At 35.9% G+C, this 18061-nt stretch overlaps 1 protein-coding gene across 2 annotated transcripts in view; it reads left to right on the top strand.

Annotated features, from left to right (window-relative positions):
• Window positions 1-5224: 5224 nt before the first annotated feature.
• LOC137388924 (trafficking protein particle complex subunit 12-like) overlaps window positions 5225-18061 on the top strand; it is a 30384-nt gene continuing 17547 nt past the window's right edge. For both annotated transcript variants that reach the window (XM_068075421.1, XM_068075422.1), the window contains exons 1-6: window positions 5225-5336; window positions 6666-6778; window positions 9177-9866; window positions 11231-11380; window positions 16844-17010; window positions 17744-17863. In XM_068075421.1, coding sequence (XP_067931522.1) covers window positions 5326-5336; window positions 6666-6778; window positions 9177-9866; window positions 11231-11380; window positions 16844-17010; window positions 17744-17863 — 1251 coding nt within the window. In that variant the 5' untranslated portion in view covers window positions 5225-5325. The remainder of the gene's footprint in view (window positions 5337-6665; window positions 6779-9176; window positions 9867-11230; window positions 11381-16843; window positions 17011-17743; window positions 17864-18061) is intronic.

The raw sequence follows: 18061 nt of genomic DNA, 5'->3' as shown, positions 1-18061 counted from the left end.
TTTTTCAGTAACACGAGTGATGATTCTTCATAGACAGTTTTCATTAACGGTAAATGTATTTATTTGACTAAAACTTATCACACATGATATATGCACACAAGGAGCAAACTTACTCCTATTTTGTTCTGTTTTGGACCATTTCTCCCCTTCCAGTTTTGTTATGACACGCTTACAGCTTTTGATCTACCTGCAGCATGAGAGGGATTACAGCCAGATAATGAATGCGTTCAACCTAAGCTATGATAGCATGTGAACTGATAGGATGGGCATATTTCAAATGTTATTGCTGTAAATCCTCATTTGAACGCCACCTCTAATAGAACGCTACTAAATGGGAAGGGTTGAAGAAGACAGCGTTACCCTTTTTTTGAATGTCGCCTCTATTAGACCGCCACATTGACATTCATTATGTTTGATCTTTACGAAACTGTAATAGAAAGGTATCAGTAGAAATTGTACACCAAATGCTACTAATAATGACTCGGTTACATCTATAGCAATTAATTCTTTCATTGCTGCTGTAGTGGTTGCCATTGTTTCAGTGGCGATGTGCCTGAGTACATGTAGATGTGATCATCACAATTATGAGAACTACACTCTTATTCGAAGTCACTAAGGTCTAAATTTGATCCATTGCCTTCAGAATTGTACATAAGGTGGTTTACAACCTGATCTGAAGACTAAAACATTTTGATGAATGATGATAATACTCTGTAGGGACAGCGAACGATGTAACACCGGTCATTGTTATGGTGTATTAAAGTGTGTTTTCTATCTCCAAAGCTCTTTGGTTTTTTTCCGTAAAACTTTGAAAGCAAAACCAGCAAAATAAGTACTAACTGTATCCGTCTAATGTTTACTCAAAGTAGTTCCTTGTTCAACTCGGTCTGCTACTTTGACGAATATGAAAAATGATTTAAGCAAAAATGATGAGACCCACGCATTAATGTCGCTCTGCCCGAAGGAGATTGCAAAATATAGGTGACATTAGCATCGCTTTGTCCATAAAAGGGTTAATTTTATCTTCCCAAAATTATGGCCAGCTGGTCAAGAAATGAAGTGCCACGTTCTATTTGAACATCACCACTAATATAACGCCACTATAGTGGAAGGATTGAAAAATACAGTGCCAAAGCGCTCAAATAGAGGTTTTACATTATATCTTAAAATATTTTTAGGATTCCTTTTAAAAGAACTTTTGTTGCTCTCTAAGGAAGATAGGATATTTAGTACCATAGTTAGACTTGGGTCAAGGTATCGCCGTTGGGTTGTAATGAACCTTACTACAGAAGTAAAAATTGTTGATCAGTCATTTTCCATTGTCCCAACTAGGCAATTATTCTCAAACATGGTAGTTTTTGGTATGTGTTGAAGTAAACATTTTAAGACAACTTCGATTCTGGCCTGCATTTACCTATTTTGGAGGCCAGGTGATAACCTTATGCACCCTTAGAACCTTAAAGGTTGACTTGCAACAAAATTTACATTACAGTTATTTAATATCAAAAGATTCACCATGTCTTACTTTGTTGTGTTGTAGGTGCAAAATATGTGGGAATGTGATTACAAGCTCTTAAAAGCTATAAAACGAACAGTTAATCGCAGCCACACGAGACTGCTGTAGTTTGGATTCTCTTTCCAAAACGGCTCAAATGGGACGTAGTTGTTACAAGATGGTTTCTGTTTACACTTTCATGCAACCTCATTCGTCGAAATATTTTCACAAATATACTTCACGCATTCAATAAAACCATGTCTCTTGTTCTTACGCGTCTGTTTTATCGTCATTGTAATGCTGTCACTTTTAGCACTGATATCTTATAACATACCGTAAAAATTCGTTTAATTTTTTAATCTTAGTTCAAAGGAGTACATATTGGTGTCTGATAATCATGACGAGCCTGTTGGTCACCTGTGGTAATCGAAAAGTGCTGCAGAAATTATTTGCGAAGTATTGGGTCACATAATCAGGTTACGACTTGGCGATTAGATCAAGCCGAAACAAAACCGTAAGGTAGAGCATCTATATTTGATACAGGGTCTTTGGTAAAACCTCAAGTGTTTGTCATAAACTAGTGCTACGATAAGTTTTATATTGAGCTTTTTATTGGCTTTTCAATTCACGTGGGAACAGCATGTGACAAGACAATAACCAACTGTAATGATTACGTCAGAGAAGAACAGATTCCAATCTACGGCGGCTTTTCGTTTTTGAGCTTTTAAGAGCTTGTAATAACATTTCCACATATTTGGCGCCTACAACACAACAGAGTAAGACATGGTGAATTTTTTGATACCAAATTACTGTAATGTGAATTTTGTTCCAAGTCAACCTTTAAACTTTAGTTCTTTCAACCAGAGTAAATCAAAACTTGCAGGGAACCCTTAGTCATCATATTATATTGTATCGAACACCTGTCTGTTTATACGTGGTGCAAGTAGCTGGCTCAACAGCACCCAGACTAGTCGTTAGTTTGACATAATCTTGATCTCCAGTTTTCTTCAAGAATGATAACCCATCGGCTCTCCATCAATGTTTTCCTGAGCATTTGTAGTCTGCAATACCTGTTACCGTATTCATTACACTGGGCAACAAAGTTTCAAAGAATTTTGCTCGCCGAACCAAATTAGTTATTTTCTGTCAAGTTTTATGGGCTAAATCCAAATATCGTCGAAGGAAATGAAGAGGATTTGGCTAACAGGCTAAAGGAGGTTGTCTGATCCTTGACCCTTTGTTCGCAGATATCGCAACGCTAAACTTGCTGCTGGTTTTAAAGGGACAATACCATTTCTCCTGACAAGTGGAAAAGGCCATAGAGACAACTGTACTGCTGGTACAAGGTCCGTAACGCCTTGGAGAGAGCAAGTGTAAGTTGGTGCAACCTAGAAGATTGCCAACTTAGTCACTTATTGAGGATGATACTTGCTGGTGCACTGTGAACGCTGGTGCAATTTAGGTAGATAGCGAACCTAGTCACTTGATGAAGATGATGCTTTGCTGGTGCATTGTAAATGCTGGTACTAGTGTAGACGAATGCTAGCTAGGTACTGCTTGTAAAAAGATCCGGAGGAGGTTGTCATTTGTCGAGTATTGTGCATAAGAATGAATATAATCATGCATCCAAAAGCATTTATACCCCAGAGGGCGGGCCTTAGAAAGTTCAAGAGGGTAAAGCAGATGTGTCAAATATTATGATTCGCAGTTAGTAGCAAACAGGCCCACCCTGAACACTTGATTACATAAAGTCTAGTCCTATTATACACATCTAATGGTTACACATAAACAAAAAGGGGATAAATAAGGATATATATTGTATTGTTTATACCAGCTCACATCAAAAAGGCTGATTGGCTCTCATTTTTGAGATATAGCACTTTTGAAAATATGGTTTTTATGACAAACTACAGCAGCATGACAGGCTTCAAATACAGGATTTGACACAAATAGGCAATGATTACTACATATCACATGCACACTAATACAAACACAATGTTTGTAGTCCTCCCGATTCATTGATTGTTTATTTTTAATTATTGATGTTATTTCAATTAGAATTATTATCATTGATAACATTGATAAAAGGAGAAACCATTACACACAAATATGAAGTGGAAACCTCAATCATAAGTCTCCACCTTCTGTCTTAGGTCACCCTGACCCAAAAGTTAATGGGGGATGATCGCTATGCCATCATATACTCGCTTGGTATATTCTCTTGGATGCGAGTATATACTCACGGTCAGATCTAAAAAAGATAACGATTTGTGAGTTTCTAGCCGTATTTCCTAAATCGGTTGCGGAATGTACACGTATCGGTATCGGTATAAATAGATCCTGCAGATATTCATATGAATATATTGTGCAGGCCTCAAGTTTGTACAATCAAAAGTATAGACTAAAATTACAACCTCAAAAACAAAAAATAAAAAAGCTTATTGTATGACATATATATCTCCGAGTTTCATATCTCGTATAGTTCTCGGAAGGAAGCTATTATGGTACTTGTTGTTATTTGCGGTTAAATTCATGGGCTGCGAGGCACGCTGACTTCTAGTGGTACAATGATCTTCATTTTTATTTTTACTAAAAAGCTCAGGAAACTTGTGTGATATTGCTCCTGGAGACTCGGAACAGGCGTCTCTGATCATTTTATATAACAAACATTTACGCAAGTTGGTTCTACGTTCCTCTAACGTCTCCAGGTTCATGTCTTTAATTAAGCCAGTTATACCAATATCGCGACCTTTAACATTGCAAATAAATCTTACAGCCTTTCTCTGAACCGCCTCAACCTGGTCAACCTCGTATCTCTTGTACGGGTCCCACACCTGGCATCCATACTCCAAAATAGGTCTAATAAAGGATTTATATGCAAGTAGTTTGAGAGCTTTAGGTGCACTAGATATAGATCTCCTTAAATTGATTTCGGCGTCTACAATATAACTGCGCGTTAATAAGGCCGCTTGTACGCAACTACAAAACTGCTAATGCTAGTTGCACTGAGTAGTTGTAGTAGGCTGTTGTTGTAAATGGTTTTTAGTATACTTTTGAATAGAGCTCGTACATTGATAATATTATTACGAACTATTACTTATGTACTACAATGCAAAACGGTTATTTTGTATGACTACAGCAGGTTTTGGCTTGCCACAAAACCGTTTTACTTTTTCTTCTAATTACAATACAAATTTGAACCTGACTTTTCAGCAATTATTAGCCTAGCTACAAAACAGTTATATTTCTATTAAATACATATTGGAACCTGACTTTTCAGCAAATATTAGTCTAGCTACAAAACAGTTATATTTCTATTAAATAAATCCATTACGTCCATGGTACTACTGATTACATATAATCGCCAACACAGTTACACAGTTTTCAAACCGAGTTAGGAACTGCGGGCTAGAAACTCACAAATCGTTATCTTTTTTAGATCTGACCTATACTCACGCATCTATTGACCTGACCTTGCTATTGTCCTTCACCTTAACAGAGTTTAGCGAAAAATAAATTACATGAATAGCGTGTCGGCTTTCCAAAGTGCGCATTCCGAAAAAGTTTTGATTGGGTGAAACAGTGTCGTAAAGGGACACTATACGACACTGGGGTGAAAACGGTGTCGTATATACGACACCGAGACCGGGACAGTGTCGTGTCGTCCCTATACGACACTGGATGAAAACGCCTCAATGGTGCAAGCATAACTTACGGGTCGGTTAGGTACGGCGCCAGTACGGGTGATGGAAGAACATGATAGCTCTTGAGAGAAGCGAGAGTGTCACCTGAGTAGAAGAGTGGAATTTTTGCTCAATATACCTCAAATTATGACTAGCCTGTGAGTAGCAGAACAGAAAAACAATTTCAGTGCCATGGTGAACTCAATAAAATACGCCGTTTTTCGCCGCTATTTCTAGGAGCTCAACGCAACTAGCCTTGGACCGAGTTGCATCCACTCTATCTCCCTTCCACTCAGAGTGTCACATTCTCTTTTTTCTTCCCTATTGCCTCGCTCTACCCGTCTTTCCAAAACCCCGCACTGCCGCCGTACCTACCGACCCGTACATTTTGCCCTTTATGGTAAATTCTACTGACATCTGTGCCAATATACAGCAGCATTCGAAGTTGCTCTTGGACAGAACAGTTTACAATAATTCATTTAAGGCTAGCAACGAATGCGTATTTTGTAACGTAGTAAGGTCATACTTTCCAGTTTTATAGTGCCAGGCTCTATCGTGGTACACAAGATTCGCTGGCAGTTTTGTGCACAAGTTATAGGCCTTATTACCGCAGTAACTTTTATTGGTTCATAGTTTTTTTTTTATATCTATTTATGCGTTATAATCATGTGTGCATATGTATAGTTGATCATGTATTCAAATGTTTAAATATTTTAACTGAAATGTTGGTTGATAGGGTTATTTTTATGTACTCTATTTTAAATCACGTTTTTGCGAGCCATGTACATTCGTAATTAACAGATAGCTGGTGCGAACAAATGCAAGCCTGTTCAACTACTTCTACATACCTGCCAACTCTCACGCATTGGGCGTGAGACTCACGCAATCACCCCAAAGAAAAAATGAAAATGCGTGAGAAATGCGTGAGATTTTTGCCTCAATTTCCACAATTTTATATATACTATCATTGATATATTAATTGCCCCAAATCCAAATCTCACGCATTGCCCCACTCTTGGGTTGGCAGCTCTGTACTTCTATAACCCGATATTGCCCTGACTAAATATAACCCCAACTGAATATCATCTGAAATAGACATAATATGGAAAAAGATGGTATAAACTCATTTGACGTAAATTATGTCAAATGCCCTGTTAGCTCTCAGAATCCATGTGATTTGTTGAAAAAAGAAATGGTTTGTAATCATAGCCAACTGTTTTATTCACGGGTTTTAAGCAGAATAGAAAAGTAGGTTACTCCAACAACACATTTGTGAAGCTGAATTTCTATAAATATGGAAATGTTGTTGTTTGCTGCCTTATTCAATGCCTAAACTCTTTAAGGTTACAAATTCATCATATCTGCCATTCTAAAGCTGTTGACAGATAATAATATATTCTAATAACATGCGTGTAAACATTAGACCATTCCGTCAAAAATGAAGTACATGTACAGACAATATCTATAAAATGTTTCATTGTTTCAAGTGGAGTCAACAAAGATATGGAGAGTACGACAGACGCTCTAGAGCAGGATGCGCTTGATACTGAAGTCATAGATGTCACCTTTATGGATGAGCCTGCTCTTGATCAGACCTCAGGTAATACTAATGGATGAATTATTTTTTTCTGCAGTGCAGCATAAATCTAGTGCATGTTCAACCTGATTTTTTATTGGCCAATATTGTCACCATTGGCTGAGCGTAATATACATTCGAATATTGACTCATGATCACCTCAGTGTATGAATAATTGAAACACGACGCAAAATGTGAGCGGAGATTTATCTCAACATCGAAAGCAATTGGAGAGTAACTGGCTTACTGGTGTAGACTACCTTACCTGCAAACAACGTGTTGAAGTTTAATTTTTAAAGAAGAAAGGGATCCGACCTTAAATTGACCTTAGGTAAATCAGCCCATAAAAATAGCCAAATTATCATAAAATCAGTTTTGGCTATAACTGACCTGCTTTTATTGTTTGCCTTACATAACTGAACATAATGTGTGTTAGTATTTATAACATTTATCAGTAACTATGTTTGTTAGTAATTATAATATCTATTAGTAACTATAAGGTGTGTTAGTAATTATAACATTTATCAGTAACTATGAGGTGTGTTAGTAATTATAACATTTATCAGTAACTATGGTGTTTGTTAGTAATTATAATATTTATTAGTAACTATGAGGTGTGTTAGTAATTATAACATTTATCAGTAACTATGATGTTTGTTAGTAATTATAATATTTATTAGTCACTATGATGTTTGTTAGTAATTATAATATTTATTAGTAACTATAAGGTGTGTTAGTAATTATAACGTTTATCGGTAACTATAATGTTTGTTAGTTATTATAACGTTTATTAGTAACTATAATGTTTATTAGTAACTATAATGTTTATTAGTAACTATAATGTTTATTAGTAACTATAATGTTTATTAGTAACTATAATGTTTATTAGTAACTATAATGTTTATTAGTAACTATAATGTTTATTAGTAACTATAATGTTTATTAGTAATTATAATGTTTATTAGTAACTAATGTTTATTAGTAACTAATGTTTATTAGTAACTATAATATTTTATTAGTAACTATAATATTTTATTAGTAACTATAATGTTTATTAGTAGTCATAATGTTTATTAGTAATCGTTAATCTATTAGTTCCTCCAACATATCACAGTTTTAAGATACGAATAAAATCTCTGGGCGGCTTAACTAGGTTTGACTGTAGGCTACACAGAGGATTGTCTTATCTTCCTTCGTAACAATGAGTTTGTCTCAAAGATCAAATCAACAAAATTTTAAGGTTGCTTGATAGAAAAAGGTATACAGAATATTTGTTTTTTTTTATTTGTAAAAATACACGCTAATCTTAGATTTATTGCCCCAATCATTTTTGGCCAAATTTAAGAGCTCCTTGTCAGCTTAGCTCCTTACTATTTTCCTACTGTTTCATTTTTTCTGAGCAGAAGGCAGGAGCATTCATTTTAGCTTCAGTTGCATTAAATATGTCCTTAGTCAGACCAGCGAGGAACTACATGGTAACCTCTGTTTATATGGCATTACATTTAGTTATCGATAGTAGCGCTATAAGCCAAGCGATTCAATTTACCAAAGTATTAAATGAAATTTCAAAGGATTATCTTGGTTAACTTAGCAACTGTCTTTGAATTAACGGTTCGCTCACTGTTTCATTTTTCTAAATTACTAGCTGAAACCACTAATCATAAACTTTCTCAAAATTTTATCTAAAAATATTGGTATTTTTTCATTTGCGATTGCTTTTGATGTTTGAACTGATCTGAATGTCAAGATGTTTCAAGATTAACATCGATAAAATTTGATCGAGGTTAAGACGCTCAGATCAAGCAAATGCGTGATTATGACATCTATAGCTGCAGAGTGACAGAATAAAGAGTAGTAACTTTGCAATTTCAAAGCAATAGCCGATATCAACTATCGCAACGATAACAACTAGTGACTTCGTTTCGCATGTATTTGTCTTTTTGGCGTTATAATTGCGATGAAGTTTTGTCGATTTCAATCTTGAAACATCCTGGCAGTCAGATCACCTCGAGCATAAAAATATCTAAAATTTTAGAAGAATACTTATGATATCTGATAGAATCTCTTAAATTTTTGTATAAGTTCATCTTTGATAACCAATTTTTTATAACGATTAACTGCCTAATAAGTCATAGAACATACTTTGCAATCAGTTTAGTCTGATGGCGCTGAACTAGATCAGGTGGTGTGATGAATAGTTGTCTCTCTGCCCTTGGTTTAAATTAGCGCAATTTACCTGTGAGAGTTTAAGATGGCTGTTAATGTATATGCCTGTAACAATATTTGTTCAAACAAACAATTTATTTTAATCTATGCACTCTGAGAATTATGTTATTAATCTAAGATAATCTTTATAGTAGTCAGTGAGATATTGACAACTATCTCTGCATTGGTAACAACTACATCTGTCATTTTAATGCAGGTATTGAACGCAAGCCTCTGACAGGTGACACATTAGCATCTTCGATCAAAAATTATACCAATTCTGAAAATCCGAACTCTGCTGACAATGCGACACATGCAGCGGTTGAGGGATCACACAGCGCTGACATGGCTGAAATGGGTCAGGAGCCTCAGTCAAATGTTGGCTCAGTAGAAGCTGATGCTTTGAATGATGATAGGCCAGAAGCACCTGCGGTAGCTGGCAGCGCTGTCAGTACTTCAGAAGCACCTGCTGTAGCTGGCACTGATGTCATTACTTCAGAAGCACCTGCGGTAGCTAGCAGTGGTGTCAGTACTTCGGAAGTACCTGCGGAAGCTGGCAGCGATGTCAGTACTTCAGAAGCACCTGCGATAGCTAGCACTGATGTCAGTACTTCAGACGCACCTGCGATAGCTGGCGGCGGTGTCAGTACTTCAGAAGTACATGCTGTAGCTGGCACTGATGTTAGCTCTTCAAAAGCACCTTTGGAATCAGACATTAATATTAGTTCGAAAGCACCAATGCTAACAAAGACATCAGAGTTTGTTGCCCTCAGCATGACTGACAGCCCAGGTCAGTCTAAGGTGGAGGCTGCAGCACCGAATATATCAAGTTATTTTAACAAGACACCTGATGACAATCCATTTAATATCATCGGCAGCACAGAGAAAGTTGTGGAGAAACAGCCAGGTGGGCAGGAAATATTGAAACATTTTATTTGGTAAAATTTCAATGTTTTAGTGAGCTAGCGGTTTTTTTCTCTGGTATTTTTATGGTCTGCGTTACATTTAAACCTTTATATTCCCTGAGAATAATGTTAACATTTAGGCCTGAGATAATGCGGCGAATTGTTTTTCACTTGATCCTACGCCTGAGTAAATACGTCTGCATAGTTTGACCTTGTTTTTTCCATTATTTCGGTTTGCTTAGGATTAGGAAATTTCGGTCACTCTGTCCAAAATAATTTTTCCGTAGAATTCCGAAGTTTCAAATTGACTGAACTATTCAGCTCTAAGATATTGCTGAAATGCCGAGGACACTCGTAGTTGTCCAAGAAATCAAAAATGGCTGCTAACAGAACATTCGTGCCACACTGGATGACACGGAATAAAAATAGTCAAAAATAAAAAGCTTATTCACCATCTTCTTTTCACAAAGAGATTTACACTAAAACTTAGTTTTTCGATTCATATCTAATATACACACTCTATTGACTCGGTGTGCTGCAATCATTAGATTTCTCCTGTTACCTCCGAAACATTACTTATTTGAAAAAAAGGTGGATAAAACCTTTTATTTTCTATATTTGATTTATATTTTTTATTGAGCTCTTGAAGCTTGAAGCTATAGTACGATATTCAATTCAAAATAATTTATTCTAAGCGCATCTCCTATCGATGGAAAGTTAGCAAGTTGTTAGTAAGCTCTAAAATCAGGGGACCTGCCTGTATATACAGGACTAGGCTGGACAGTCTTGAAGAATGAATGAACTACAAGCTTGCTGTCCGTCCTGAATGTCTAGTAAGACCCATCGCTGTCAGATTTTTAGTTAGCATTCTATTTGGACTCGCTTACCATTTAGCCAAATGGTAAGCAAAACTCTCTAGAGCATGGATACTGTGTGTTGTGAGAGGTGGCGGTGAAAAGAAAGAGAAAGAAGGGCATCTTACTAAAAGGCGCACCATCTCATTCACTCTTGCAAATTCTCTCAGCAGATAATAGACCTCGAATAACCTAGAAATTAAAGGTTTACCCCTCGAAACCTCAGCTCATCCAATGGTAAATAACTTTCAAACTTGTCAACTTCAGTTTCTACCCGCTACCGCCTTTTGAAACTTATGTACCCTTTGGGGAGGTGAGTGTTTGGAGTGGTGAAATCTTTCTGTTTTTATGTTATTCGAGGTCAATTATCTGTGGAGAGCATCTGCTACCCTTCTCTTTTTCCTCTCATCCTGTCCTTTGTAATACGCGTAGTACTTGTGCTGTAGAGATATGCCAGACTCGTATTATGTGCCCAAATTGACGTATTATTTGAATTATTAACTTCATTTTAGACACAAACGCTGAAGGCATGAAAGTTAGGTTGCCTGCAGCAGAAGAAATATTCAGACTACAGGAAGAAGATGGAGAGCGCTTATACTCGCCTCCTATAACTAAGGAAGAGATGGAAAATGAAGACCTTTCTGCAATACAGAATCTTTCAGGTTATGATCATATATAGCTAGTCATTGCAGCTGTTAATCTTGCAAAGTATTCTATAGGAACCATGCAATGTTCATGACAGCAACTAGTAACCTACAATACATGTAGGCGCCTTATAACATTAAAAGTTCTAAATAGTTAATAGTGCAATTTGGCATGCTGGTAATCTCTCAGTAATATGGAAAGTCACAGCCTACTCTTCGAATTTTATTTTTGCAAGTTTTAACGGAAATATTTTCAAGTCACGGATATATGTACAGTCAACCCTCTACATCAGATATATGTACAGTCAAACCTCTACATCAGATATATGTACAGTCAACCCTCTACATCAGATATATGTACAGTCAACCCTCTACATCAGATATATGTACAGTCAACCCTCTACATCAGATATATGTACAGTCAACCCTCTACATCAGATATATGTACAGTCAACCCTCTACATCAGATATATGTACAGTCAACCCTCTACATCAGATATGTGTACAGTCAACCCTCTACATCAGATATATGTACAGTCAACCCTCTACATCAGATATATGTACAGTCAACCCTCTACATCAGATTGCCTTAGCATTTAAATCGTTTAATCTTCAGCATATGTTCCGATATGTCTTTGATTTTACAACCATTCAAGGATTACTGAATTGATTTAAATTAATTTTTTTCATCAAGTCAAAACATACACCATAAATCAATCATTGATGAAGGGTCGATTTGGGCAATAGCCTGGTTAATCAAGGCGAAGAGCACAGTTGTTGCAGAACTATCGGGCTTTTGTAAGTAAAAGGAAGGGACTGGTGAAAATACAGATAAATAGTCAATATAACAAGTACAGTCAAACATGGATAACTCGGCCACGGATAGCTCGAAAACATGGTTAATTCGAACGGTTTCTTTGGTCCGTTCCCAGGTAATGATAAATTGCTATAGATAACTCGAACTCAACACTGTTAATTCGAACTGTTTTTTTGCCCAACGGCTACCGAAACGGTTGTTATCGCTTTAGAAAATCACTTTATTCAAAGCCATAGAGGTAAACCTCATCTTTTCGTAATTCATAAGCGTTGTTATTACCACCATCGGCAAAATAATTTTGTCAACGACTTTTCTAAAGGTTTGGTCAAATTTGATTTATATTGCTATACGATTAATAGCACGGGCTTGCCGGGTCACGGGCTCAAGGATTTTCGCCACGCACATACAAAACAAAAACAGCATGTTGTTTTGTATGTGCGTGGCGAAAATCCTTGAGTGCGTGACCCGGCTAGCCCGTGACGAATAGTTTTCCGACGTTGATTCCGTGTTGAATCAACGTCGGAATGTTGAATGTTTAAAACGTCTTAAAATTGTTTTTATTAAACGTATACGTTGTCTTAGCTAAAAAAACTATTCATCGTTTGACCTAAACACAGAATACGTGTGTACATTCAATAAGTATCCATTCAAAAAGCGTGAGTGATATACAATGTACCGTTAAACCTCGTAAAACTTTTAATTGAACTGCCTCGGAGTGTTGCTCTTAACGAATCCCAGGTAAAGTAAGGGATTTTTCTTTGGGAACTTTTTCTTGAAGTTGCATAAACTTCAAGAAAAATCGGCAAAATTGATCGTGGGTAAAACGCTCAAAAGAAAAAGATGTCTTTTCTTTTGAGCATTTCAACAACGATCAAGTTTTGCCAATGTCAATCTAAAAAAACGTCCTGGCAATAACATCACCTCAAACAACAAACCAATCTCAAGTGATAGAAAAATCTCTATACTTTTTGATAAAAACGTTTTAAAGTTTACATTAGAAGCATTTAATTTGAAACAAGCCATTTGTGCTTTTGATTTATATTATAGTTTGCATATGTACATGTATCTACTAATAAATAAGTAAATACATGGACTTGTGACAGTGCTCTAATAAGTTGAACGCTCTGATAATTCGAACACTTTTGCTCGGTCCCGTGAAGTTCGAGTTATCCATGTTTGACTGTATATGATCAAGTTGAGTTAATTCAAACTTTTTATAGCCTTCATTAGAATAAGATACACTTTATGCTTCTATCACAACCTTTACATGCGCAATGGCCAGTTTACATTTGCGTTTTCATGTCCCTCAAGTAAAGTTACAATGACAATATTTTTATACATTACTAGTTGATTGCCCGGTGTGGCCTGGTAATAAAAAAGTCTTCGTACAAAAGTTTATTTTTATTTAACATATAACAACAGTTACCATTCTAACTTTCAAACATTATGTCATGAGAAAAGTGTTTTGTGTAATTGAAATAAATTAAGAGAAAAAATAAAGCAACTGTAAAGGTTTGCAAACATTTTCAAACAACTTTTAAACTTCACACCATGAAAAAATTATTTTGTTGAAATAGAGTAAGAAAAAAAATAAAACAACTGTAAATGTATGTAAATGTTAAATAATTAGCAAGTAATGGTTAAATAAAGTCTGTTTTGCTACGATTACAATGCAAAATTATTTGGTATACAATTTTATGATTTTAATTCGTTTCAGTTTTGATATCGTAAAGCGAAAGTATCGTATACATGTAGAGTGGTATAGAAACCTATAGTAATTATCTAATTCAAACACCTGGTGAATATCATCAAATTTTTATATATGTGTTGTACATATTAAAAATTAGTAACAAAACAATATGCTAACCTTAGTAACTGTAGTTACCTACAGTAACTTTAGTGATTTAGTGTATTTACTGGTTATGATCTGCAATAAAATTTTACATTACAACGTACTACATGCAGTACATACCGTGGGGAGTTCTTACCTTCGAGACAGATGTATAACATAAACGTTGAATTTTACTTAAATGAATTTAGCTTACTAAACACATACTTGAAGCTAAGTTTTAGTATTTTACTAAACTTTAGTTTTGTCATAGACTAAAATTTAACCACTTTTCTGTTTTCCAACTAGTTTGTACTATAACATAACTATTAATGCTGAACTGAGATAGCAAGCATTATCTATTTCCAGCATTGTGGGAAAACTTTCGGCAATTAGCATATCGACATTTTTGCTATGTTATTGTAATCTGTTCACCGACCACCAAATTTTAATTTTGTGAAAATTTTTTATTGATATCGCATGGTGGATAAAAAGTAAAAAAAATTCCCCTCACATGGCGAGGTTGAAAAATATCGTGTTCCATATAATGAGGTGAAAAAAATCTTAACAGGAGCATCATAATCTGAAGGAACACTGTATTAATTAATAATAAAAAGTACGCATGTACCGTGTGCAGCCGTGAAAAGGATATACAGTATATGATATGAGAGATGGATGGGATAAGAGCTGCTTATCCTTCTAGTTACGCCCGCTTGTTAGCAGACTTGTGATTTGACTATCGTGAGTTCCAATCCAGTATGAAGGGGACTTCATCACTATAACTGGACAGACGATCGACAGACAAACAGACAGACTTAAGATTTATATAGATTACTTTATTTAGTTTTTTCTGTTTTTTGCAGACATTTTAGGTTTCTACTTTTTATTTTTTGTGGTTACATAAAATAAATTATTTAATGCTTTGTGTAAGCGCCTGCTTTAAAATATTTGCTCCAAAAATTGACATTTTTAACATATGAAACAAATCCTGGAACGAATCAACTTTGTATGTAGCCATTTGACTATTGTGAATAGTTAGGCATTATTATTTGCGAAATTAATTTTTTCCACTTTTGTTATAGCTAACATCATAAAGAAAGCAGACAACTCTTTGTACCCTGTATCATTATTTGCCGACTACAGTCATACTTCGACATATGAAGATGGGCCTGAGGGTGTATGTGAATTTTTTCGTATCTCAAATCAATTTTTCTATATAAAATAACTATATACGCGGTAATCCATTCACACCCCCTGACAAAACCATTGGAAAACAGAATATTACAATGGAAAATGTGTTTTTAATAGTTCTAACTCGGCAATATTCGCTCACAAAGATCATATACCGATCTAGTGGTTTTGATCTGAAGTAAAATGTAACATTATTATACACACCACTGTATGAAGTTCTTACCTTAAACACAGATGGTAGCAGCTAAGGGGGGTGTGTGAGAGACATGATGGCAGCAAGTGCGGTATGCTACACTTTTGTGGCGCTATGTAGCATAACGTAAACTGTAAATCTCACTTAAATGAATATTGCTTACTAAACACACAATTAAAGGTAAGTTTTAGTCTTACATTAAATCTAATTCTAATTACCTCTTCGTTTTTATTGTTTTATTAACTTCTTCCAGTTCTTTTTGCCTCGCTTTCATCTTCACTTTTAGCCAGCCCTTTTAAACCTTTTCTCAAACTGATTCGATGAGAAGGACCGAATGATGCTGTTCTTGTAATTGGTTTCATGCATACTCGGCCACCTTAACAGCCGCATTTAGAACCGTTTTTTTCGTATGCTCGTATTTCACTTCTCAAGACAAAATTTGCTTGGACTTTTCCTTGTATCTCAAGTTTTTCGTCTTTTGGGGTATTCCTATGCTGAGGTATGACTGTATAGCTATACTAAAGTGGCCTGTTTATAGAATCTTAAATCTTTTGAAATGATATGCTCACAATTCTTATACAGGAAGCCATACAGCATATTGATTGGTTGTGGAGAGACTGCTGTCAAGATTAGGTAGTCTCCATGGACTGTTTTTAATTCTTCATTTATACAAAATAAAACTGTATCATGCACCCTCCAATAGATTATAGAACAAGACTCGCAAGTGAGTCAGTCAATAGATTATAAAGCAAGACTCGCAAGTGAGTCAGTCAATAGATTATAAAGCAAGACTCGCAAGTGAGTCAGTCAATAGATTATAAAGCAAGACTCGCAAGTGAGTCAGTCAATAGATTATAAAGCAAGACTCGCAAGTGAGTCAGTCAATAGATTATAAAGCAAGACTCGCAAGTGAGTCAGTCAATAGATTATAAAGCAAGACTCGCAAGTGGGTCAGTCAATAGATTATAAAGCAAGACTCGCAAGTGAGTCAGTCAATAGATTATAAAGCAAGACTCGCAAGTGAGTCAGTCAATAGATTATAAAGCAAGACTCGCAAGTGAGTCAGTCAATAGATTATAAAGCAAGACCCGCGAGTGAGTCAGTCAATAGATCATAAAGCAAGACTCGCAAGTCAGTCAGTCAATAGATTATAAAGCAAGACTCGCAAGTGGGTTGGTCAACTTGCAGCTAAAGTAGAAAAACAAATTAGGTGTGCCTAGTCTATACAGGTGATAAAAACTTCATGTTTTTTTACTAATAATTTGTATACCTCTGCTTGAATGACATTTTTATTATCCAGTCACAATTTCACAGGAAGTAGTTCAAATGGATGTGGGTGGTTGTGTTGATGTCTGATGGTTCTAGAGTTGGTCATATTTCATTTATATCTTTTATTGTCTTGTACAAATCTGTCGCATTTTTGCTTGTAAACTGTCTGTTCTCTATATACAGTGGACACTAGCAAGTCAAGTCCACAAGAGATAAACAGGATGTATGATGCCTGGATTCCTAGCGAGTCAACGAAACACTTCCTTAAGCAATCCATAGCAGTCGGTGGAACCTTGCACTTGGCTGCCGATAAACTGCTGAGGCCCAGGCTAGCAATGGCTGACACGCAGGTTAGTCATGTATGTGCATTTACTAGCAGGCTCTTATCTACCCCTAGTAGTGTAGGCTTGAATCACATACATAATGTAAAAGACCAATCAAATAACACCTTAACAACTACTCCACTTGTTCGATTTGTAATCTTTTGCCAACTACGTGTGAAGGGTTAAGGCTTGGCTATGTACACGTACAAAATGTTATTCGTGTAGTTCTAGTAGGCCACACTAACAATTGTAACAGAAACAGCCACATAGCAAGATGTTGGTAATATAGTTTTGCTTGAATGCTGAATGTTAGAAAAACCACCCATAGTTACAATAGTATAGAATAGCAAGTTGCTGCTCAGTCTCAAGACTAGCGACTGTGCTTTTTTCTTTAAGAGGCGCCTCAAATAAAGTTTTTATTCTATGCTCATGATTTGGTCAGTGAAGGATGCGGCCATTAGTTTGGAATTATCACATTTGAGAAGAAAATGCAGTTTTCAAAATTTCAATTGAATTGTTTCAGTGTAGAAGGTTGCTCAGTCGAGAGCCACCTTACCAATTTGTGCCGTTTTCGCTTGCCAATAAAAAAATAGTAAAATCTTAAGAGTTTATGTAAGTTAATGTAAGTGACCTTATATGATGGTAGATACAAAATGTACCTGGGTTTCCATGTACATTTTATTGATGCTTGTTTTCTCCTTGTCTAGCGTTGCTATAAGGTTGGTTTATTTTAGATTTCAGTTGCTTCTATGTTCTGCAGGCAGATCCGGTTTACTTGGAAACATTCAAGTTAAGGGGGGAGCGTGAGACGCAAAAAAGGAAACATATTCTAGACCTGAGTCATGTCGATCACACAGTGGATGGTCTCCATAAGCTTATAGTATGTTTCTATATTATCTGTTTAATTCCTATTCTTCACCCTCATAATAAAGCAGTGCTTGCTATCGCTCACTAAATGTTTCTGGTTTACAATGTTTGGCTTATCACTGTTTTGTTTACCATTGAATATAACCAGTGATGAAAATGGAGCTATATGTAACAGTGAAGTGGGTTGGAAAGAAAACTATGGAATACATGG

The sequence above is a fragment of the Watersipora subatra genome, chromosome 2 (assembly GCF_963576615.1).
Source record: "Watersipora subatra chromosome 2, tzWatSuba1.1, whole genome shotgun sequence".
NCBI classification, from domain to species: domain Eukaryota; kingdom Metazoa; phylum Bryozoa; class Gymnolaemata; order Cheilostomatida; family Watersiporidae; genus Watersipora; species Watersipora subatra.
This window is presented reverse-complemented; position numbering and strand designations above follow the sequence as displayed.